The sequence below is a fragment of the Indicator indicator genome, chromosome 36 (genome assembly GCF_027791375.1).
Source record: "Indicator indicator isolate 239-I01 chromosome 36, UM_Iind_1.1, whole genome shotgun sequence".
NCBI lineage: Eukaryota > Metazoa > Chordata > Aves > Piciformes > Indicatoridae > Indicator > Indicator indicator.
In genome coordinates, this window is record NC_072045.1 from 663,060 (window position 1) to 687,182 (window position 24,123).

The 24,123-nt window shown below is 58.5% G+C and overlaps 2 protein-coding genes across 2 annotated transcripts; one reads left to right on the forward strand and one right to left on the reverse strand.

The window, feature by feature from the left end:
- LOC128978224 (ceramide synthase 4-like) lies at positions 1–17,171 on the forward strand. Its single transcript, XM_054396034.1, has 10 exons — positions 1–167; positions 2,174–2,291; positions 6,616–6,734; positions 8,751–8,808; positions 9,332–9,382; positions 10,244–10,336; positions 11,803–11,931; positions 13,948–14,054; positions 15,994–16,138; positions 17,073–17,171. The coding sequence occupies exons 1-10, from the start codon at positions 1–3 to the stop codon at positions 17,169–17,171; spliced, it is 1,086 nt and encodes a 361-aa protein (XP_054252009.1).
- A 1,601-nt stretch (positions 17,172–18,772) lies between these two features.
- Positions 18,773–23,107, reverse strand: LOC128978431 (kelch-like protein 23). Its single transcript, XM_054396341.1, has 3 exons — positions 22,186–23,107; positions 20,147–20,558; positions 18,773–19,076 (listed from the first exon to the last, which is right to left on the reverse strand). Exons 1-3 carry the CDS (start codon positions 23,105–23,107, stop codon positions 18,773–18,775), a joined length of 1,638 nt encoding a protein of 545 aa, XP_054252316.1.
- Between the last annotated feature and the right edge of the window lie 1,016 nt (positions 23,108–24,123).

Consider the following 24,123-nt stretch of genomic DNA (forward strand, 5'->3'; position numbering starts at 1 on the left):
ATGGGGCTGGCAGAGTGGTTCTGGCACCATGAGTACTGGCTGCCCCCTGGAGCTACCTGGGAAGACATGAAGGACACTGCAGGCAGTCACTACCCACAGCCTCAGGACCTCTTGCTCTGCCTCCCTGGGGCCCTGATCTTGACCACCACCAGGCTCATCTTTGAGAGGTGAGTGCAGCACAGCTGCTTCCTCCCCTGCTGCTTGCCACCAGGCTCCTGGGGGCTGCTCAGACTAAGCAGAGAATCAGAGAATGGTTTGGGCTGGAAGGGAGCTCCAAAGCTCATCCAGTCCAACCCCCTGCACTCAGCAGGGACATCCTCCACTAGAGCAGGTTGCTCAGAGCCCTGTCCAGCCTCACCTTGAATATCTCCAGGGATGGAGCCTCAGACACCTCCCTGGGCAACCTGTTGCAGTGTTCCAGCAGCCTCCTGGGGCAGAACTTGTTCCTCACATCCAATCTCAATCTGCTCTGCTCTAGTCTGAAGCCATTGTCCCTGGGCCTGTCCCTGCAGGCCTTTGGGGACAGTCTCTCTGCAGCCTTCTTGTAGCCCCTTCAGGTACCTCAGCTTCTTCATGACCACTACAAAGCAGACAGTGACTTGTCCCCAGCAGGATGGAATCTCTCTGCTTTCTGTGGCCTGTGGTGGTTGTGTGCAGCTCCCTGCCCACCCTCTCTGCTGGAGCTGTAGCCCAGCCTGTGCCAGCAGGTGTGGGAAGACAGAACTGTCACCCAGAGGCCTCAGCTGTGGGGCAGGGTGCCTCTGGAGAGGGTCCCAAGTGGAAGCTTGCAACACAGGGAAGGGATTTGCTGAGTCCAGCAGTGCCAGGACCACTCAACTGAGCCAGGGTTCAGCCTGAGCCTGGAGGATGCTCCCCAGGGTGCTATGTGAGCCTCCCCCCACCCTTTCAGTGCAGAGGCAGAAGGAGGAAATGGTCCTGGAGCTCCCTGTGGGAGTGTTTTGCTCACACCACTGCTCCTTGGCCACCTCTGCTCTGCTCTCTCCTCCTGGCAGCAGAATCCCTCTGTTCAGTCAGGGCTGATGAGCTCCAGTGCCACGGCTGTGGGCAGTCACCTGGCTGAGGGACTCAGGGCAGTCCCCAGAGCAGCCTGAGGACCAAATGGCATCTTCCCAGCACTCATGTGTGGAAGCAAGAGCAGGTCCACAGCACAGGAGATGGGTTCAGGGTGGGCTTTGGGCCCCTTTGCCAGGAGCACAGAGCCTGACACATGGGGAGGCACCAACCAGCCTCCTGTGCAGGAGGAGCAGGAGCTGAGCAGTTGAAGTGGGGCTGGAGCTGCTGAGATGCCTCCCAGCAGGCAGAGCAGGACTCCAGGCAGGGGCTGTGTGAAGCAGCAGGGCTGTGCTCAGCAAACCTGCCCTCAGCCTGCCCTCAGCTGGGACTTGGCCTTCTCTGGGGCTGGGGCAGCTCTGGCAGATCTCCCTGGATCTGCCTGCTGGGCACAGAGAAGCTGTGGCACAGGAAGAGCCAGGATTAACTGCAGGGTCAGCAGGTCTGCCCTCAAAGGTGTTGCACTTGCCTGGCTTCCTGGGAAGGAGATTTGTTGTCCCCTGTAGCCTTGCTGGGGGTTCCTGCAGGAAGCAGCACCCCCTGTGTGCTCCCTCCCTGGCTCCAGCTGCAGTCAGTGTCAGGCACCCTGCACACAGGGCACATGGCACACTTGGGCACTTGGACTCTGGTTTCATAGCAGGGACTGCTTGGGAACCTTGTAAAGAGGATCAGCATGGACTCCAACCCAGGGAGATGTAAACTGAGACCCTGCAGTGCAGGAGAATGAATTCCTGCTCCCTTTGTGGTCATTGTTGTGTCCACAGCACATCCAGCAGCCCTCACCTGTGCTCCCTTCAGAGACAGCCTTGGCCTGGCAGAGGTGCCAGGCTTGGATGGGCCCCTGGAGCACCTCTGGGTCCCTTGGGCTCTGCCTCTGTAGCTGGGGTTGTGCTGGAGCCCTTGGGCTGGTGTGTGCAGGAGCCCTGGCTGCAGTGGAGCCCTGGCTGCAGTGCTGGAGCCCTGGCTGCAGTGCTGGAGCCCTGGCTGCAGTGCAGGAGCCCTGCTGCAGTGGAGCCATGCAGAGGACACTTTCTGCTGGCTGGCTCTGGCTCCCAGGCTGGGCACAAGTCCTGTCCTGACTGAACTCTCTTCCCTCCTGCAGAACCATAGCTCTGCCCCTGGGCAGGAGGCTGGGTGTGAGAGACAAGCTGAGGCCTCCAGCTCAGCCCAATGCCATGCTGGAAAGCTTCTACCTGCAGCTGGGCAGGACCCCCAGGCAGGTGAGTGGCTCCTGTGTCCCACCCTTCCCTCTCTCTGCTTCCCCCCAGCACAACCAGAGCAGCCTCACAGGGAGGCAGCTCCTGCTCCCCTCCCTGCCAGGGCAGAGGCACACAAGGATCTTCTTCAGCACCTTCCAAGGTGTTTGACAGCTGCAGCCCAGCAGCCCCTGCCCTGCTGCACCCCAGGGGTACAGGGGCAGCCATCAGCCAGCTGGGCAGGGCTGGGACAAGGCTCTTGGTTCTCCTCAGAACTGAAAACCTTCAGAACCAGGGAACTGGATAGATTGGGAAAGGCCCTGAAGGTCACCAAGTCCAACTGGCAACCCAGCACTGCCAGGGCACCACTAGCCATGGCCCTCAGCACCACTAGCCATGGCCCTCAGCACCACTACCCATGGCCCTCAGCACCACATCTGTGCCTCCCTGCAGCCTCCTCTCAGGGAGCTGGAGAGAGCAATGAGGTCTCCCTCAGCCTCCTCTTCTCCACACCAAACACCCCCAGCTCCCTCAGCTGCTCCTCCCCAGCCCTCTTCTCCAGACCCTTCCCCAGCTTTCTTGCCCTTCTCTGTCCTGCTCCAGCCTCTCAATGTCCTTCTGGGAGTGAGGGCACAAAACTGAGCCCAGGATCTAAGGTGCAACCTCCCCAGTGCCAGTCTAGGGGCACCATCCCTGCCCTGCTCCTGCTGCCCACACCATTGCTGCTCCAGGCCAGGCTGCTGCTGCCCTTCTTTCCCCCCCTGGGCACTGCTGGCTCCTCTCCAGCTGCTGTCACCCAGCACCCCCAGGGCCTTTTCTGCTGGGCAGTTTCCATCCACTCTGCCCCAGCCTGGAGCCTTCCTGGGGTTGTTGTGAGCCAAGGGCAGGACCCAGCCCTTGCTGGGATTCATGGATCCAGCCTGGCCAGATGCCTCTGCACACCCTCCCCCCCCTCCAGCACACCAACACTCCCACTCAGTTTGGTGTCATTGGCAAACTGACTGAGGGTGTCCTTGACCTGGGGGCAGCCAGCACCTTGATAAAGACTTTCAAGAGGCTGACCCCAGCACTGAGCTCTGGGGAACACCACAGGTGACCAACCACCTGCTGGAGTTATCTGCATTCCCCACCACTTCCTAGGCCTGGGCTATGGCTCCCATTGCTACATGGGGTTTAGAAATAACTTTTGACTTAGGTTTTGATGAAGTTTTTCCAGATTAACTAAAAGCTGCTGAGGAGCTCAACTCTGCTCTCCTTTCAACACAGTTAGAATGGTCACAGAAGGGTCTGGGTTGGAAGAGAGCTCCAAAGCTCATCCAGTCCAACCCCCTGCACTCAGCAGGGACATCCTCCCCTGGATCAGGTTGCCAGAGCCCTCTCCAGCCTCACCTTGAACATCTCCAGGGATGGAGCCTCAGACACCTCCCTGGGCAACCTGTTGCAGTGTTCCAGCAGCCTCCTGGTGCAGAACTTGTTCCTCACATCCAATCTCAATCTGCTCTGCTCTAGTTTGAAGCCATTGCCCCTGGGCCTCTCCCTGCAGGCCTTTGGGCTTAGTCCCTCTGCAGCCTTCTTGTAGCCCCTTCAGGTACTGGAAGCTGCTCTAAGGTCTCCCTGGAGCCTTCTCTTCTCCAAGCTGAACACCCCCAGCTCCCTCAGCTTGTCCCCACAGCAGAGCTGCTCCAACCCCCTGAGCATTTTCCTGGTCTCCTCTGGATCCTCTTCATCAGGTCCAGGTCCTTCCTGTGCTGAGGGCTCCAGAGCTGGATGCAGCACTCCAGGTGAGGTCTCAGCAGAGCAGAGTGGCAGAATCACCTCTCTGGCTCTGCTGGCAATGCTGCTTTGGCTGCAGCCCAGTGCTGCACCTGAAGGCTTGCTGGTCTGGTCTGGAGTTGATGCCATGCTGCAGCATTGGAGGGACTGGAGCTCGAAGTGAGTGGTTGGACTTGATGAGCTCAAAGTTCTCTTCCAGCCTCAACACTTCTCTGATTCTGTGCTGGCCTTCGTGCCTCTGGCCCATGAGAGTGCAGCTGCTCCATGGTGTTTCTCCTGGCACCAAGTGAGCCATGTGCTTGTTTGCCATCACAAGCCCAAACTTCTGCCTTCAGGGTTGCTCTCTGCAGCTGATGATTTCCAGCCACAACAGCAGCAGGTGTTGGGAGAAAAGTGTGGTTGGGCTTGTACAGCAGAGCCTCTGAGCTGGGGGGGAGGCTTCTCAGCCTGCCTTGAGGTGTGGCTGAGCTGCTGCTGGAAATGGCCACAGCCTTGGGCAGCCTCAATTCCCTGCTTGCTGCCCCCCAAGATGCCATTGGCCTTGGTTACAAGAGCACACTGCTGGTTTGTGGTCATCCTCTTGTCCCCCAGCACTCCCAGTCCACAGAGCTGCTCCCCACAGGTCCTCCCTCACCTGTCCTGCTGCAGGAGGTTGTTCCTCCCCAGGTGCAGGACCCTGCACTTGTCCTGCTTGCCCTTCACAAGGGCACTCTCTGTTACTCTCCTGACCACACTGGGCACCAACTGTTGTTCTCCCCTGATCTGGGGGCCCCTGGGTGATGAATGAAGGCAGGAACCCCTCTGCCATATAGCAGATTCCAGACATGCAGAGTCTCAGAAGTCCTCCCAGAAGTCCTTTATTGCTGTGGTGTAGAATCCTCAGCACTGCAGAGTCTCAGAGTGTCCTTAACAGCAGAAGTCCTGGAAGCCCTTAACAGGCCAAGCAGCTAACAGAAGTGCTGAGCATGTCCCCAGCAGCATCCCCACCCCAAAGCCCTACCCAGCAGTAGCTAAGTGACAGAAGCAGAAGTCCCCAGCAGCCCTAACCCCCCCAAGCCATTCCTGCCCTAAGTCCCTACCCCAGTGCCTCTAGCTCAGCCTGGCTGTTGAGGAACTCTTTATTATCAATCCCTTAACCAGTGGAACCCAACCACAGGGAGAAGCCAAAATCCTTTCCCAGTGGGAGCTGCCAGCATGCAGGAGGCAGGTGGCTCCTGCAGCATGTTCCCATCCCAGGGTGCCCAGGTGAGGCTGCTGCTCTTGGCACCCCTGGGATGTGATTGTTTTGCTCTGGCAGCCAAGGGATTGGGCAGCTCAGGAGCTCTGCACTCTGCACCATCCAGCACTGCCCTCAGAGCAGTGGCTGCATCTGATGGTTTAAAACTGTCTTTTTAATTTTTCTTCACAGAGTTAGAGCAGAGAAAGCTAAAGAATGTCAATAAGTCACTGCTGGGTGTAAGAAAGCCAAATACTGATTGCTCTAAACACGTCCATTGGAGAGAGAGAAATGTTTAGGAACCACTACTCAAAACAAAGTTGGGGCAGTTGGAGTCTGAGCTCTCAGCTTCCTTGCTGGGCTGTCTGGCTGCTGCTGCTGCTTCTTTTCTGGCTGAAGATAACACACTGACCTTGGCAAGCTGAGTCTAACAGCCTCTCTGCTTCTTAACCCTCTGCCTTCTGCCAGGAGGGTCTGGGTCCCCTCAGGGGAAGGTCCCCTCAGGGGAAGCAAAGGGAGCTGGGTTGTACTCTTCTGTTGACTGTAGGTACTTGTAAATGTTGTGAATTGTGTCTGTTTGTACAGATCCATTGCCTTGCATCCTGGATTGTAGATCTGCTTGTCAATACAGCTTGCATTGGCTCTCAGGAATGTGAGCATCAATGTGTCTCACTCTCACTGGGATTCTCTCAATGCCAGCAGCAATGTCTTGCCACAGATCTGCAGCCCAGATTGGCTTTCCTTTCCTCTGCCAGCCATTCTTCTTCCAGTCTTTCAGCCAACCCCACAAGGCATTGGCTACCATCCACGAGTCGGTGTAGAGATAAAGCTTTGGCCATCTCTCACGTTCAGCTATGTTAAGAGCTAGCTGGACAGCTTTTACCTCTGCGAATCGACTGGATTCTCCTTCTCCATCTCTCGCTTCTGCAACTCTGCGCGTTGGACTCCACACTGCAGATTTCCATCTCCGCTTGTTCCCAACCAGACGACAGGAACCGTCTGTGAACAAAGCATATCTCTTGTCATCATCAGACAGATCACTGTAAGGAGGAGCTTCCTCAGCACGAGCTACTCTCTCCTCTGGAGGTTTAGCACAGCTTGTGCCTTCTGGCCAGTTTGTGATCACCTCCACCAAACCAGGCCTTTCAAGATTTCCCATTCGAGCTCTCTGTGTTATCAGAGCCATCCACTTAGACCAGGTAGCATCTGTTGCATGATGTGGTGAAGAACCTTTGCCTTTGAACATCCAATTCAGAACTGGCAATCTAGGAGCTAGAAGAAGTTGTGACTCACTTCTGATCACTTCAGAAGTAGCTTTTACTCCTTCACTGCACCAACTCTGCCCTGCTCTCTTTCCAGGAGGAGTTGCTTTTCCTGGCCAAGCAGAGCCACCTGTCCCTCAGGAAGGTGCAGACCTGGTTCCGGCACCGGCGGGGCCAGGACCAGCCCCGGCTGCTGCAGAAGTTCTGTGAGGCCAGGTAGGTGGAGGCTGGAGACCCCACAAGGTCTGCACACCCCCACAGCAGCACAGAATGGCAGCAGTGGGAAGGGACCTCAAGATCATTTAGTCCAAGCCCTGGGCAGAGCAGGTTCACCTAGAGCAGGCTGCCCAGGGTGGTGTCCAGGCAGGTTTTGAACGACTCTGGGGCTGGAGACTCCACCACCTCTCTGGGCAGCCTGCTCCAGGGCTCTGCCACCCTTCAATTAGAGAAGTTCCTCCTCATGTTCTGATGCAACTTCTGAGGGGCAACTTTGTGCCCCTTGCCCCTTGTCCTGGCACTGGGCACCACTGAACACAGCCTGGTGCCACCCTGCTGACACCCACCCTTGAAGTATTGCTTAGCACTGATCAGATTTCCCCCAGGCTGCTCTTCTCCAGCCTAAAGAGCCTCAGGTCCCTCAGCGTTTCCTCACAAGAGAGATGTTCTGCTCCCCTAATCCTCTTTGTAGCCCTTTGCTGTACCCTCTGCAGCAGTTCCTTGTCCTTGAACAAAGGAGCCCAAAATTCCAGCCCCAGTGCTGCAGCTGTGGCCTCAGCAGGGCAGAGCAGAGGGGGGAGCAGAGCCTCCCTTGCCCTGCTGGCCACACTCTTCTTGCTGCCCCCCAGGATGCCTTCTTGGCTACAAGAGCACACTGCTGGTTTGTGGTCATCCTCTTGTCCCCAGCACTCCCAGGTCCACAGAGCTGTTCTGCAGAGATCCTCCCTCACCTGTCCTGTGCAGGAGGTTGTTCCTCCCTAGGTACAGGACCCTGCTTGCCCTTCACAAGGGCACTCTCTGCCCAGTCCTGCAGCCTGTCCAGGGCTCTCTGGATGGCAGCACAGCCTGAGGGGTGTCAGCCACACCTCCCAGTTTGGTGTCATCAGCAACCTGGCTGAGGGTCTCCTGTCCCTTCATCCTGATGATCCTCAGCCCTGGCCCTGGCCTTAGCCCCAGACACAGTCCCAGAGGAGCCTGCTGCCAGCTGCCACAGGAGACCTGCAGCAGGAGGCTGGGTCCCACCATGGCACACACTGGTGACAGAGCCACCAGGCAGTGCTGCCAGCCTCAGCCTCCTTCCTGTCTACTTTGAACTTTACAAAGTGGAAGGCCTCAAAACATTCAGCTGCCTTCCACAGGCTGTGGTGTGAAAGCCTTTGCAGGTGTGACCTAAAACACCCAGCAGGAGACAGGCACAGAGCCAGGGAATGTGTTGGGTGGGAAGGGACCTTGAAGATTATCCAGCTCCAACCCCCTGCCATGGGCAGGGACACCTCCCACCAGCCCAGGGTGCTCAAGGCCTCATCCAGCCTGGCCTTGAACCCCTCCAGGCAGGAGGCAGCCACAGCCTCCCTGGGCAACCTGTGCCAGTCTCTCCCCACCCTCACTCTCAACAATTTCTTCCTCATCTCCACTCTCAGTCTCCCCTCTCCCAGCTCAAAGCCATTGTCCCTCCTCCTGGCACTCCCAGCCCTTGTCCAAAGTCCCTCCCCAGTTCTCCTGGAGCCCCTTCAGGTACTGGAAGGTTGCTCTGAGGTCTCCCTGGAGCCTTCTCTTCTCCAGGCTGAACAGCCCCAACTCTCCCAGCCTGTCCCCACAGCAGAGCTTCTCCAGCCTCTGCTCATCTCTGTGACCTCCTCTGGCCCCTCTCCAGCAGCTCCAGGTCCTTCTTGTGCTGGGGACCCCAGAACTGGAGGCAATGCTGCAGGGGGGGTCTGAGCAGAGCAGAACAAAGCAGAATCCCCTCCCTTGCCTTGGACATTGTGCTACATCCCAGGGAATGCTGATGGAACCCCCTGGGGATTTGTGCCCAGTGTGGAGCACACAGAGCCTGGGGGGGCTGTGGGTGTCCTGCTCCCTTGCAGCAGGTTTCCCTATGCCAGCAAAGCTGAGGTTCTGCAAACCCCTGTCCAGAGCAGCCTGGGTTGCTGGGAGGGCTCTGAGGCAGGCTGGGTGCAGCCTGGGCAGCTGCTCCAGCTCTGAGGAACTCTGACTTCCTTGGCTTTTCTGTTTCAGCTGGAGGTTCACCTTCTATCTCATCTCTTTCTTCTCTGGGCTGGCTCTCCTGTATGATGTAAGTACATGAGCAGGGTGGTGCTGGGCACTGACACCCTGCAAGAGTTCCTCCCTCAAGGCTGAGGGGCCTGAGCCATTCCAAAGAGCCCAGCCAAAGGTCATCCTTGGCACTGACCATGGCTCCAAAGCCAAAGCAGGACAAATCCAGGGGCATGGAGCAGACCCTGAGCCAGCAGATGAGTCTCCCCTTGTCTGGGTGGCCCTGCTGAGCTGCCAGTGCTCTTGCCATGCTTTCTCCATGCCTTGGGGCATTGCAGGTTGATTCCCCACTGCCAGCCACACACACACAGCCCTTGCACCTCAGCCAGGAGCAGGCCTGTCCTGACCATGGCTGCTGTGGTCCAAGACCCTCCATGGGACATCCTCTGCACCCACTCATGACAAATGCATCCTGATGAGCTCTTGCTCCAGAGCTCAAGGGCAGATTGGATCTGCCATGGACACATCTTGTGCTGCCTCACTGTGGCCATTAGGAGCCATTGGAGGCCCTGGGTCCTCACTGCTGCCTTCTCTTTGCACAGAAGCCCTGGGTTTGGGACCACAACTTGTGCTGGGTGAGATACCCACAGCAGGTGAGCAGCAGGGCCATGGAATGCCAGCAGCAGGGATGTTGGCAGGGGCAGCAGCAGGGCTCTTGCCCAAGCTCCTGCTCACAGCACTCAGCTGCAGGCCCAGGCCAGGCTGCCAGGGCTGTGGTGAGTGGTGAGCATGGATCCCCCAAGGGCAAAGCCTGCTGGGTGCCCTGGCAGCCTTGTGGGGGTGTGAGGGGCTGGGAGCTGAGGGCAGAGCAGGGGCTGGTGCCTGCCTGGGCTGCAGCAGGCTTTGGGCACTGTGTGCCATGGCATCCCGAGAGGCCAGCTCAGGAGCTGTGGGTGGCATGGGTGGGCAGGGAGGTGGCTGGGAAGTGTCTGAGGGACAGAGCTCAGAGGGTTGTGATCAGCAGTGCAGGGTCCAGCTGCAGGCCTGGAGCTTGTGGTGTTCCTCAGGACTCAGTGCTGGGTCCAGCCTTGTGCAGCATCTTAATCACTGACCTGGATGAAGGGCCAGAAGCAGCCTCAGCACTTTTCTATGGTACCACATGGGCAGGGGTGACTGGCACCATGCCAGGCTGTGCTGCCCCCCAGAGACACCTGGGCAGGCTGTGGCAGTTGGGGCACTGGGTCCAGCTCTATGCTCCCCAGTTGACAAGAGACAAGAAACTGCTGGAGAGAGTACAAGGGAGAGCCACAAAGGTGCTGGAGGGAGCTGAACATCTCTGTGAGGAGCAAAGGCTGAGAGCCCTGGGACTGCTTGGCCTGGAGAAGAGCAGCCCCAGGGGGGATCTGAGCAATGCTCAGCAAGGGCCCTGCTGCCCCAGAGATGGAGTGAAGGGAGGAGGAAGGCCCAGGAAGACCCTTCCCCACCTCCCCTGCTGTCTCTTCCTTGCCTCACAGCCTCTCCCCCCAGCACTGGGCTGGTTCTACCTCCTGGAGCTCTCCTTCTACTGCTCGCTGGTGGCCACCCTGCCCTTTGATGTGAAGAGGAAGGTGAGGGACAGCAGCACAGCTGCAAGTCACTGCCTCGGGCCACCCCCACCAGGAGCTTCTCTCCTTCCACTCTCAGGTCCCCAGGGACAACCTCCTGTCTGTACAGGAAGCTCTTCAGGACACTGTGGAGGGGGCTGGGGGGAGCTGGGGGGTGTTGAGGAAGGACCTTCTGCAGGGCAGACTGATGGATGGGAAGGTCCCAGAAAGTCTTCTCACATCTTGTCACTGCCATGAACCTCAGCAGGTGTCCACAGCTGGCCATAAAGAGGTTCCCACTACAAGAGGGCTATGGACATGCTGGAAGGTGTCCAGAGAAGGGCCATGAGGATGAGCAGAGGGCTGGAGCTGCTCTGCTATGAGGACAGACTGAGAGAGTTGGGGTTGTGCAGTCTGGAGAAGAGAAGGCTCCAAGGAGACCTTCTTGTGGCCTTCCAGGATCTGAAGGGAGCTACAAGAAAGCTGGGGAGGGACTTTTTAGGTTGTCAGGGAGTGACAGGACTGGGGGGAATGGAACAAAGCTGGAAGTGGGGAGAGTCAGACTGGAAATGAGGAAGAAGTTCTTCCCCATGAGAGTGGTGAGAGCCTGGAATGGGTTGTCCAGGGAGGTGGTTGAAGCTCCATCCCTGGAGGTGTTTGCAGCCAGGCTGGATGAGGCTCTGGCCAGCCTGATCCAGTGTGAGGTGTCCCTGCCCATGGCAGGGGGGTTGGAACTGGATGAGCCTTGTGCTCCCTTCCAACTGATTTTATGATTCTATGATTCCATGATTCTATGCTTCCATGATTCCATGAGTCCATGATTCTATGATTCCATGACTCCATTATTCTATGATTCCATGAGTCCATGAGTCTATGAGTCCATGATTCTATGATTCCATGATTCCATGAGTCCATGAGTCCATGATTCTATGATTCCATGAGTCCATGAGTCTATGATTCCATGATTCCATGAGTCCATGATTCCATGAGTCCATGAGTCCATGATTCTATGATTCCATGAGTCCATGAGTCTATGATTCCATGATTCTATGATTCCATGATTCCATGATTCCATGATTCCATGATTCCATGATTCCATGAGTCCATGAGTCCATGATTCTATGAGTCCATGATTCTATGATTCCATGATTCCATGAGTCCATGATTCCATGAGTCCATGATTCCATGAGTCCATGAGTCCATGAGTCCATGAGTCCATGATTCTATGATTCCATGATTCCATGAGTCCATGATTCCATGAGTCCATGATTCTATGATTCCATGATTCCATGAGTCCATGAGTCCATGATTCTATGCTTCCGTGATTCCATGATTCCATGATTCATCCTTCCTGGGCCTGTGCAGGACCTCTGAGAGCTGAGCAGCCCTGGTGGTTTGGGAGGTGTTTGACAGCTCCTAGGAGGCAGCAGCCAGGGGAGGTGCTGGCAGCCCAGGCTGAGGCTGAGCCTGGGAACCTCTTCTCCTGCCAGGACTTTAAGGAGCAGATCCTGCACCACATTGCCACCATCACTCTGATCTCTGTGTCCTACTGTGCCAACCTGATCCGCTTTGGGGTGATGGTGATGCTGGTCCACGATGCCTCTGACTACATTCTAGAGGTGAGTTCCCCTCACATGGAGCTGCAGATCTTGTGAGAGCTGAGAGGGAATGGAGGGAAGGTTGAGGAGGGCAGGTTGAGACTGGAGATTAGGAGGAAATGCTTGAGAGAGGCTGGGGAGAGACTGGCACAGGTTGCCCAGGGAGGCTGTGGCTGTCCCCTCCCTGGAGGTGTTCAAGACCAGGCTGGATGAGGCCTTGAGCAAGCTGTGCTGGTGGGAGGTGTCCCTGCCCATGGCAGGGGTTGGCCAAACACAATCCAGAGCATTGCCAGAGATCCAGAGAGGAGATTCTGCTCAGACCTCACCTGCAGTGCTGTGTGCAGCTCTGGAGCCCTCAACACAGGAAGGACCTGGACCTGATGGAGAGAGTCCAGAGGAGGGACACAGAAATGCTCAGGGGGTTGGAGCAGCTCTGCTATGGGGACAGCTGGGGGTGTTCAGCCTGGGGAAGAGAAGGCTCCAGGGAGACCTTAGAGCAGCTTCCAGTACCTGAAGGGGCAACAGGGATGATGGAGAGAGACTGTTCCCAAAGGCCTGCAGGGACAGGACCAGGGGCAATGGCTTCAGACTAGAGCAGAGCAGATTGAGATTGGATGTGAGGAACAAGTTCTGCACCAGGAGGCTGCTGGAACACTGCAACAGGTTGCCCAGGGAGGTGGTTGGGATCCCATCCCTGGAGATATTCAAGGTGAGGCTGGAGAGGGCTCTGGGCAACCTGCTCTAGTGGAGGATGTCCCTGCTGAGTGCAGGGGGTTGGACTGGATGAGCTTTGGAGCTCCCTTCCAACCCAAACCATTCTGGGATTCTGTGATGGTCTTCAAGGTCCCTTCCAAGCCATCCCATGCCATGGATCTATGAATCTGTGCCTGAGGGGGCACTGGGGGCTGTGGGGGCACTGGGGGCTGTGGTCCTCACTGCATTGGCACACATGGATCTGCTGTGCCACAGCACAGTGCCACCTGTGGGACCCTGCCAGCAGCATCCAACTTAGTGCTCCTGAGGGAAAGAGAGCAAGGGGCTAGGACACATCTCCAGGGGTTGGGACACATCCCCCAGGTGCTGGGACACACCCCCCAGGGGCTGGGACACATCCCCAGGGGCTGGGACACATCCCCAGGGGTTGGGACACATCTCCAGGGGTTGGGACACATCCCCAGGGGCTGGGACACATCCCCAGGGGTTGGGACACATCCCCAGGGGCTGGGACACATCCCCAGGGGTTGGGACACATCCCCCAGGGGTTGGGACACATCCCCAGAGGCTGGGACACATCCCCCAGGGGTTGGGACACATCCCCCAGGGGTTGGGACACATCCCCAGAGGCTGGGACACATCCCCCAGGTGCTGGGACACATCCCCAGGGGTTGGGACACATCCCCAGGGGTTGGGACACATCCCCAGAGGCTGGGACACATCCCCCAGGGGTTGGGACACATCCCCCAGGGGTTGGGACACATCCCCAGGGGTTGGGACACCTCCCCAGGGGCTGGGACACATCCCCAGGGGTTGGGACACATCCCCCAGGGGCTGGGACACATCCCCCAGGGGTTGGGACACATCCCCAGGGGTTGGGACACATCCCCCAGGGGTTGGGACACATCCCCAGGGGCTGGGACACCTCCCCCAGGGGTTGGGACACATCCCCAGGGGTTGGGACACATCCCCCAGGGGTTGGGACACATCCCCAGGGGTTGGGACACATCCCCCAGGGGTTGGGACACATCCCCAGGGGTTGGGACACATCCCCAGGGGTTGGGACACATCCCCAGGGGTTGGGACACATCCCCCAGGTGCTGGGACACATCCCCAGGGGCTGGGACACATCCCCAGGGGCTGGGACACATCCCCCAGGGGCTGGGACACACCCCCAGGGGTTGGGACACATCCCCCAGGTGCTGGGACACATCCCCCAGGGGTTGGGACCCCTTCCAAGGGGCTGGGACCCCTCCCCAGGGGCTGGGACCCCTCCCCAGGCCGTCCCCCGCAGCAGATCTCAGCACACTTTGGTGTCCGCAGCTGGCCAAGCTGCTGCACTACCTGCGCTGGAGGCTGCTCTGCGACGCTGCCTTCGTGGCCTTCGCCCTGGTGTTCATCAGCTCCCGGCTCCTCCTCTTCCCCTGGCTGTGAGTGACCTCCTCCTGCTCTCTGGGCATGGCGGGGAGGGCATCTCCTGAGCTCCTGCCCCTCCGTGCTGGGGGAGCAAGGGCAGGGAACAGGACTCTGAGGTGAGCTCAAAGAAGCTGCAACTGAGGGACCCAAGGGAAAAAAAACCCCAACCAAACCCAGCAGGTTTGGTCCCTGCTGTACAAAAGAGATACAGACAGGCTGGAAGGTGTCCAGGGAAGGGCCAGGAGCATGGTCAGAGGCCTGGCAGCCCTGCAGGTGAGGAAAGGCTGAGAGCTGAGGTTGTTCAGCCTGGAGGAGAGAAGGCTCAGGGGAGACCTTCTCACCATGGCCCAGGACATGAAGGGTGGAGACTCCCTGTGTGCAAGGAGTGCCAGGAGAAGACAAGGGGGGATGGGGACAAGGAACTGCTGGGGAGATTCCCATGGGACTGCAGAGGAAAATGTTTCCCCATGAGCACAGCTGGGCACTGGAATCATCTGCCAAGGGAAGTGGAGGATTCCCTACCCTGGGCAGTTTAAGCCTCAGCCTGGCAGGGTGCTGGGGCAGCTCCTTGCAGCTGTACTGACACCTGGAGAGGCTGCACCAGATGATCCCTGGGGTCCCTTCCAAGCTGGCATCCTGGGATTCTGTGAACAGAGTTCCAACCACATGCATTAATTTATTAACTGTATTGATGAATCCAGAGCCACAGCCTCTGCCCCTCCCTTCTCCCACTGCCACTGTCTCTCCTAGGCAGGGAGAGGCTGCCTGGGGCTCTGCCTCTTGCTGTGAGCAGATGTTTCCATGACTGACTTCTCCTGAGCTGTTGTCACAGATCCCAGCATCCCATAATAGCTCAGGTTGGAAGGGACCTGAGAGATCCTCTCCTCCACCCCCCTGCCATGGGCAGGGACACCTCTCAGCCAGATCAGGTTTCCCAAGGCCTCATCCAGCCTGGCCCTGAACACCTCCAGGGAGGGGACATCCACAGCTCTCTGGGCAGCCTGTGCCAGAGTCTCATCACCCTGGTGCTGAAGAGCTTCTTCCTCAGCTCCAGTCTCACCCTGCTCTGCCTCAGCTCCAAACCATTCCCCAATCACAGGATGACTCAGCTTGGAAAAGACCCCTGGGGGTCATCAAGTCCAACCATTGACCCTGCCCTACAAAGGTCACCCCTGAAGCATATCTGCAAGCACCACATCTTTGAACACCTCCGGGGGGGTGACTCCCCCCCTGCCTGGGGCCACTCTGTGAAAAGAATGTTCCTGGTGTCCAGCCTGGGCCTGCCCTGGTGCAGGGGCAGCTGTCTGGGAAGCCAAGAGCAGAGCAAATGCCCTCTCCAGCAGTGCTCCCAACTTCCACAGTCTCTTGGGTTCCTTGTCTCAGAGTCCTTGCAGAGGACACCCAGCAGTGCTCCTCTTGTCCCTCCTGCACCCTCCTGCTGTCTTCTGCCTGCTCCCTGTGGCCACAGCACTGCTGTCCTCCTTTCTGTCCCCACAGCTGGTGACAGTCTCAGTGGCTGCAGCCAGACCCCTGCCCAGCTGCTGCCCTCACCCTCAGCTCCTCCCTAACCCAGGTTCAAAGTTGATCTTTTCATTCAGGTTCCAGCAGCCAGGTCCCCTTGTGGCCAGCAGCCAGGTCCCCTTGTGGTTCATTTCTGTCCATTGCTCCTCTCCAGGCTCATTTCAGGAGCAATGCTGCCAGCTCCTGGTCCTTCCTGCAGGACCTGGCTGCAGAGACCACCAGACTTCTGGGGACTTCAGCACTGAGCCTCTGCAGGTCTTCTGGACCTCCTCTGTGAGAGCTGGGCAGAGCCTGAAGCCTGATGGTGCAGCCTCTGGGGCCACATCAGCCATGGAGCTGCCCAGACAGATGCTTGGCCCCTGTGGGTGTGAAGGTGCCTGGCCTGCCTTGGTCCTGTGCCCTCTGACTGGTCCCTGCCTCTCTGTCCCACAGCACCTACCACTACTTTGTGACCAAGTTCCAGCTGTTCCCCATCAGCTGCCTGATCAACCTGTTTCTGCTGGTCCTGCAGCTGCTGCACATTTTCTGGTCCTATCTCATCATCCAGATGATCTACAGCATCATCTTCCAGGGGGAGGTATGAAAAGTCTTTGTCTCTTCTTGTGCCACCACTGCTCAGGAGAGAGCAGGAGGTCCTGGGGAACTCTTCCATCCCTCTGGGCAAGGGAGGGGTGGGAGGAATGGGGCCCAGGAGCTTCTGAAGTCAGGTGTTGGGGGTTGTGTGGAGACCTTAGCTCAGAGACCAGAGCAGCAGCTCCCCTCTGCCTTGCAGCTGTGTCCTGGTGACCTGGGAGCCATCCACAGTCCCTTTCCCCTCATTTCCCCTCACATGGCTGTTGGTGTGTCCCATGAAAGGAGCAGCCAGGGGAGCCTGACTGATAGCTCTCAGTGTATTTGCACCTCTGAGTTTTGGGTGCATGCCTCAGGCTTGTGATGCATGGCAGAGTTTGCTCATCAGAGATGCCAGCCCCATGGTCTGCCTTGAGAACATCAGCAGATGGCATCTGGGTAGCTTCTGAGCAGATCTGTGAAGGCTTTGGGGATCTGTGGGCACGGTGCTGGTGTCATGCCCTCAGCTGAGCTCAGCCTGGAGCCCAGAGGAAAGCCAGGCTCTCTGAGGAGGGGAGGCTGGAGCAGCCTCTCACCAGGCGTGTGAGGGATGAGCAGCCCAGGCAGCATGGTCACTTCAGTCAGCTTCAGCAGGAGTGAAGTGCAGAGGAGAACCTGCAGGACAAATGCTGCCTTGCTCTGAGGAGGTCACCCTCCAAGCTCACCACCAGGGTGACAAACCAAGGAGCTCAGGAGCTAGGAGCAGCTCAACAAAGCCAAGCTCTGGCAGGCCTAGGCAGCCTCCCAGCACAGGGAGAGTCACGGCACTGCCTTAGAGCACACAGCTACCCCCTGAGCTCTGTTGTAGCTGCCAGGTTGGGAACCAGCAGAGGCCTGGGCCCCTCTCAGTCTGCCATGGTGCAGGACTTGCAGCTCCTTTCCATCCCCTTTGTGCCCTGCAGAAGAGAAAAGATGCCAGAAGTGACACGGAGGAGAGCGAGAGGAGTGAGGCAGAGGAGCCAGCAAGAGCCAGGGCTGAGCCAGCCCAGAGCCAGGGCTGAGCCAGGCTGGCAGCAAAGCAGCAGGGGCTGGGCAGGCTCTCAGAGCAGGGAGGCTGCTCAGCACCTGCGGGAGAGGCCAGGCAGGCACACAGACATCTGCCCTAGGCACCATCCTGTGTCTAGGTGGATTCCACTACAGTGCTTCCAGGCTCAGCCCCTTCAGGAGATGCTTTCTTCACTCCTCCTGCTGGCACCACTATTCTGCATTCTCTTTACTTCCCCTCTGACCATTCAGCCAGGAACAGCCCAGGGCTACCAGCCAGTGGCTCACTGTAAGCAGGAGGAGAGAGGCTGAACAAGATGCTGGAGTCCTGACACCTCATTGTGCTCAGCTCAGCACCTTCCCAAAGGTTTCTGAGACAATAAAGGCAGCTGCTGAAGCTTTATTGACTTGAACTGCAGAAGACACCAACAGCCTCTGCCAGCCCTCCCCAAAGGACTCCATGGGACTGCCACAGAGACAGCTTGGAGCTGGAGGGTATGAACCAGCCAGGCTTGGGGAGGGCTCAACCACTTCTGCAGCTGGGGCCTGGCTAAGTGACAGTTCTGGTGTCCCCAGCAGGAGAAGGACACAGAGCTGCTGGAGTGACTCCAGAGGAGGCCACAAAGATGATCCCAGGGCTGGAGCAGCTCTGCTGTGGGGACAGGCTGAGGGAGCTGGGGGTGTTCAGCCTGAGAGGAGAAGGCTCCAGGGGCACCTCAGAGCTGCCTGCCAGGACCTGAAGGGATCCTGCAGGAAGGCTGCAGAGAGACTTTTGCTGAGGGTGTCTTAGACAGGCCAAGGGGGAATGGTTTGGAGCTGAGGCAGAGCAAGGTGAGACTGGAGCTGAGGAAGCAAGACCCTTAAGTGCCCCAGTTTGGGAATGGTTCTCACCAAGTGGCTGAAAGCATCAATCCAGAGCAGCCCTCAGGCTCCTGCAGTGTTCTCCAGCCTGCAGCTGAGGGAACTTCAGCTGCACTGACCTGGGAAACCTGCTGAGTTCAGCCTGAAGGGAGAGTGGCAGCACTGGGGCCTGAGGGCTGTGCCTGGGTGGGAGGCTGCCCCCAGCACTGGGAGGAAGGGTGGGAGGGAGGCTGCCCCCCAGTACTGGGTGGGAGGAAGGGTGGGAGGGAGGCTGCCCCCCAGTACTGGGTGGGAGGAAGGGAGGGTGGGAGGCTGCCCTCCAGCACCAAGAGCTCCCGGATGCTTCCTCCCGGTTCCCCTTCCACACATCTGATTATTCTCCTACAACATTTCCTAACCCCCCTGCAGAGTCCTTCCTACCTCTCCCAGCTGTTCAAAGGACAGAGCCACAGAGGCTGCAGCTGAGAGCAGCCCTTTAATTAGCATCCCCCTGAGGAGCTGCTGCACCACACCAGCACTAAGCCCCCCTCCCCACAGCCCTCTGCAAGCTCTCTGCACACCAAGGTCTCACTGCCTGCTGCTTCAGCTCTGGTGGGCAAGCAGGGGAAAAAAAAAACACAAAAAAACCCCAAACAAACAACAAAAAGCTGAAGTGAGGAAGGAATTTCCAAATGGAAACCTTTCCCAGACAAGACCTCAGGCAACCTCACCCCCAGCAGCTGCCCAGGCCAGGCCCGGGGCCGGTTGCTGCTCAGGCTCAGCTGTCGAACCTCCGGACGGAGACACAGCCGCGGATGGGGAGGGGGCATGGGAGGTCCTCTGTGACCTGGCACTCGTCAGTGTAGGGATCAAAGAGGACGACAACAGGCAGGGCACCGTTGCCCTTCCTCTGCCCCAGGAGGTAGATTCGTCCATTGGCAGTGCTGCAGCCCATGAAGAACTTGTGAGCCAAGCACTCCTCCCCCACCGGGCTCCACTCCTCCGTCTCCACGTCGAAGCGCAGAGCTCCTCCCCCGACGGTGTAGAGAGCTCCGTGCAGAGCTGTGCTGCAGAGGTCGTACCTGGGGGGAAAGCTGCATCAGAGTCTGCACAGAGCCCTGCAGTCATGCAGAGAGTCATCGAGGTTAGAAAGCTCTCCAGGATCACCCAGGCCAACCCCAACCCAGCCCCACCATGGGCACCAAACCCTGGCCCCAAGTGCCATAGCCACAGGGGTCTGGAACAGCTCCAGGCATGGGGACTCCACCACCTCCCTGGGCAGCCTGTGCCAATCCTTAACCACTCTGGCAGCAAAGAAATTTTTCCTCCTTTCCAACCTAACCCTCCCCTGGCACAGTTTCAGGCCATTTCCTCTCCTTCTATAACCTGATCCTAGGGAGCAGAGCCCAACCACCACTCCCTGCAGCCTCCTCTCAGGGAGCTGGAGAGAGCAATGAGGTCTCCCTCAGCCTCCTCTTCTCCACACTGAACACCCCCAGCTCCCTCAGCTGCTCCTCCCCAGCCCTCTTCTCCAGACCCTTCCCCAGCTTTCTTGCCCTTCTCCAGACCTGCTCCAGCCTCTCAATGTCCTTCTTGGAGTGAGAGGCCCAGAACTGAGCCCAGGATCCAAGCTGTGCCCTCACCAGTGCCCAGTCCAGGGACACCATCCCTGCCCTGCTCCTGCTGCCCACACCACTGCTGCTCCAGGCCAGGCTGCTGCTGCCCTTCTTGCCCCCCTGGGCACTGCTGGCTCCTCTCCAGCTGCTGTCACCCAGCACCCCCAGGTTCTTTTCTGCTGGGCAGTTTGCAGCCACTCTGCCCCAGCCTGGAGCCTTCCTGGGGTTGTTGTGACCCAGGTACAGGACCCAGCCCTTGGCCTTGTTGAACCTCATCCCATTGACCTCATCCCATTGACCTCATCCCACTGGTCCAACCTACCCAGGTCCCTCTGCAGAGCCTCCAGCCCTCCAGCAGATCAACACTGCCACTTAATTGTGTGTCCTGTGCCCTTGGTCCTCACACCAAGAGTCCTGCCTAAACAGAAGTGCTGTGGCTCAGGGCTTGTGGATTTCTCTGGTCCACCTTCTTCTTGGGGCAGGACCAACACCAGAACCTTCCTTCTCCTGCCAGGTGCCAGAAGATTCTTTCTTACCTTGGCAGAGGGGAGATGGAGATGACCTCCCAGCTGTCGGTGTCTGTGTTCAGCCTCTGCACCCCCCTGTACACGTGCCCATTCTCATCCAGCCCACACAGCACATAGATGCTGCTGCCCAGGCTGACTGCAGCTCCCCTCTCCACGGGCTGGGCCATGGGGCTCCTGCTCTCCCACTGGGGCTGCAGCAGTGCCAGGCGCTCCACGGCGGGCACCGGCCCCTCGTCCGTGCTGCCCCCCAGCACGTAGAGGTACAGCCCTGCCCCCACTGCACAGTGGCTGTGCCTGGACACCTTCATGGCAGGGCCCTCCAGCCAGCTGTTGTCCAGGCAGCTGTAGATGAGGACCCAATCCACACTGTACCACACAAACTCCTCCCGGAAGTAGCCTCCGGTCACGAAGAGGAAGCTCCCTGCGGAGAGAAGCAGAAGTGGCATCAGGGCTGGGATTGCTCCTGGGCTCTGCCCTCTGCCTGGGCAGCACCCAGAAGGGGCAAGATGTGCAACTCACTGCTCTTGGTGTCACTGGTGGGGTTTGGGTCATCATCTGCACAGACCTGCTGGGTCTGCAGGGTGCAGGAAGGCACAGCTCCACAGATGGCATTGGGTGGGAAGGGACCCTCCAAGGGCATCCTGTGCAACCCCCCTGCAGGCAGCAGGGACAGCTCCAGCCAGAGCAGGCTGCACAGGGACACATCCAGGCTGATCCTGAATGTCTCCAGGTATGGAGCCTCAACCACCTCCCTGGGCAACCTGTGCCAGTGTCTCCTCACCCTCACTCTGCAGAACTTCCTCCTCAGGTCCTATCTCCACAGCCCTTCTGAACAGTCCCTCCCCAGCCTGCCTGCAGGTCCCCTGCAGATACTGAAATGCAGCTCTGAGGTTTCCCTGCAGCCTTCTCTTCAGGCTGAACAGCTCCAACTCTTCCTGAATCCTTCAAAGTCTGCTCCCATTCTTGAATATCATCCTGGAAATAGTGATTGGAAACACGGCCTGAAATTGTGCCAGGGAAGGGTTAGGTTGGAGAGGAGAAAAATTTCTTTGCTGCCAGAGTGATCAGGGATTGGCACAGGCTGCCCAGGGAGGTTGTGGAGTCCCCAAGCCTGGAGGTGTTCCAGACCCCTGTGGTCATGGCACCTGGGGCCATGGTTTGGAGGCCATGGAGGGGGTGGACTGGATGCTCTGTGAGGGTTTTTCCAACCCAAACAATTCTATGATTGAATGAAGAACCTCTGGGCTCCCACTTGAAACAGGACTGTCAGCAACACTGAGGGAGGGAGGCCATGGAGCTGTCTTCAGTGTCCAGTCATGAAGATTACACAGCCCAGGGTAACTTTAACTTCGCAGCAAGCCCCAGTCAGACATCACCATCCATGAGAGCCACCAGGAAGGAGAAGACAACTCAAATCTGCTGCTGAAGTGCAGCCCTGAGACTCCCTTCAGCTGTGCAAAGAGCTCAGCAGCTACTGCTGCATGAAAGCCACCCTCCAGCCTTGCCTAGCATGCCCCCAGAAGCAGGGACAACAAAACCTTTCTCTGAAGGAGCAGGAGCCCAAAGGATCTTTGAGCAACCCTGAGCAAGCTGTGGAGGAGCAGCAGCTGAGCTCCTGCACTTATAGAATCATAGAATCAGTCAGGGTTGGAAGGGACCACAAGGCTCAGCCAGTTCCAACCCCACTGCCATGGGGAGGGACACCTCACACTGGATCAGGCTGGCCAGAGCCTCATCCAGCCTGGCTGCAAACACCTCCAGGGATGGAGCCTCAACCACCTCCTTGGACAACCCATTCCAGGCTCTCACCACTCTCATGGGAAAGAACTTCTTCCTCACATCCAGTCTGAATCTCCCCACTTCCAGCTTTATTCCATTCCCCTAGTCTTGTCACTACCTGGGAGCCTAAAAAGTCCCTCCCCAGCTTTCTTGGAGTCCCCTTCAGATCCTGGAAGGCCACAAGAAGGTCACCTCGGAGCCTTCTTTTCTCCAGACTGAACAGCCTCAACTTTCTCAGTCTGTCCTCTCAGCCCAGCTCCCAGCGTTACCTACTGCTGCCACTGCGTACTGGGTGAGGTTCCTGCGCTGCAGCGGGGAGCAGGGCTGCCAGCTGCCTGTCTTGGGCTGGAAGAGGAACAGCTCCTGCTGCTCCCGGTCGTGCTTCCCTCCCAGCACGTACAAGGTGTCGTAGCTGCGGCCGGCAGGAGGGGACAGCTCCCGGTGCTGCCAGCTGGTCGGGGGGCAGCTGTCCAGCTTCCTGAGCAGCCTGCAGAAGGTGTCGGTGGCTCCGAGGCGCTTGCTGCGCTTCACCAGGGTGTCGAGGAAGGACAGGCTCAGGAAAGAGGCCCTGACCTCGGCCACCAGCTCCAGGAAGTCCTCCTCTCTCGTGGCCGGGTCCTCCATCACCCACCTCACCACGCTGTCAAAAACCACATCCTCCCGCGGGGCGAAGAGCTCATCGCTGCGGAGCAGCTGCAGCAGGGTCTCCTTGGGCAGCGCCAGGAACTCCTCCTGGCACATCACCTCCCCCCAGTGCGAGAGGGCCACGCTCCGGGCGGCCGCCGCCAGCTCCGCGAAGGCGAAGTGCTGGGCGTAGGTCAGCAGCCCCAGGCAGTTGGAGACGTGCAGCTGCCGCTGCAGGAACCTCTGGCACAGCAGCCTCCCCCTCTGCAGCTGCAGGAAGTCTGCAGCCTCCAGCAGGCTGGTGACGTTCTCCTGCCCCAGCGGCAGCTCTGCCGTGCGGGTGAAGTGCAGCAGCGCCTGGAAGGGCCCCGCGGCGATGCCCCTGAGGACGATGTGCTGCTGCGAGCTCTCCCTGGCGCCCCCGAAGAACAGGGCCCGGAAATAAGGGCTGTGAGCTGCCAGCGCCCTGCGGCTGACCGGGAACAGCCTCCCTCCGACCTCCAGAACCGTGTCTGTGACCGTCTCTGCCTCGGCTCCCAGCTCCTCTGCTTCCCCTGCAGCCTCCATGCTTGTTGACCACCACCCGGCAGTTAAAATTAACTCAGCCCTTCTGCAGCCCTCGCTCATGTGAGGGCTCTGGAAACATGATGCCCCCAGCCCGGAGGAGCAGGAGACAGCCAAAGCTTGCCCTAAAAATAGAAAGGTGTTTGCTGCTCTGCTGCTGAGCTCTGCAGGCCCCCTGCAGCTCTCAGAGCAGGAGAGCTCTGAAACCAAAACCCCACAGACTGAATCCCAGAATGGCTCAGGTTGGAAGGAACCTCAGAGCTCATCCCCTCCAACCCCCTGCCATGCCCAGGGACACCTCTCAGCCAGACTCAGCTGCTCAGGGCCTCATCCAGCCTGGCCTTGAACACCCCCAGGCAGGAGGCAGCCACAGCCTCCCTGGGCAGCCTGTGCCAGAGTCTCACCACTGAAGAACTTCCTCAGCTCCACTCTAACCCTGCTCTGCCTCAGCTCCAAACCATTCCCCCTTGGCCTGGCTCAGACACCCTCAGGAGAAGTCTCTCTGCAGCCTTCCTGCAGGATCCCTTCAGGTCCTGGCAGGCAGCTCTGAGGTCTCCCTGGAGCCTTCTCCTCTCCAGGCTGCACATCCCCAGCTCCCTCAGCCTGTGCTCACAGCAGAGCTGCTCCAGCCCTTGGCTCATCTTTGTGGCCCTCTATTGTATCAACATCCAAGAGTCTCCCTCCCACCTAAGGAACAGTTCAAGACTCTGCTCAGGCTGATGGCAGCAAATTCTGCCCCAAGCACCCTGGTGAGGCTCTGAGCTGTGCAATTGCATGGAGAAGCTTTGCAGCCATGGTGGAAGGAGACTCCACAGACAGCTCTGTGAAACACTCAGAGAATGAGCCCCCAGGAGAGGAGAATCCAGAAGCACTGAGGTGTACCCAAGCAGACAGCCACACCCAACTGCTCCCTGGAGACCTCAGACACTGAATTGGGATTTATTCATTTTAAATTCCTCTTTAGTTACCTCCAACTCCCCTGGAGAGCTGACCTATGGCAGGCTGTGGCCAGCAGCAGT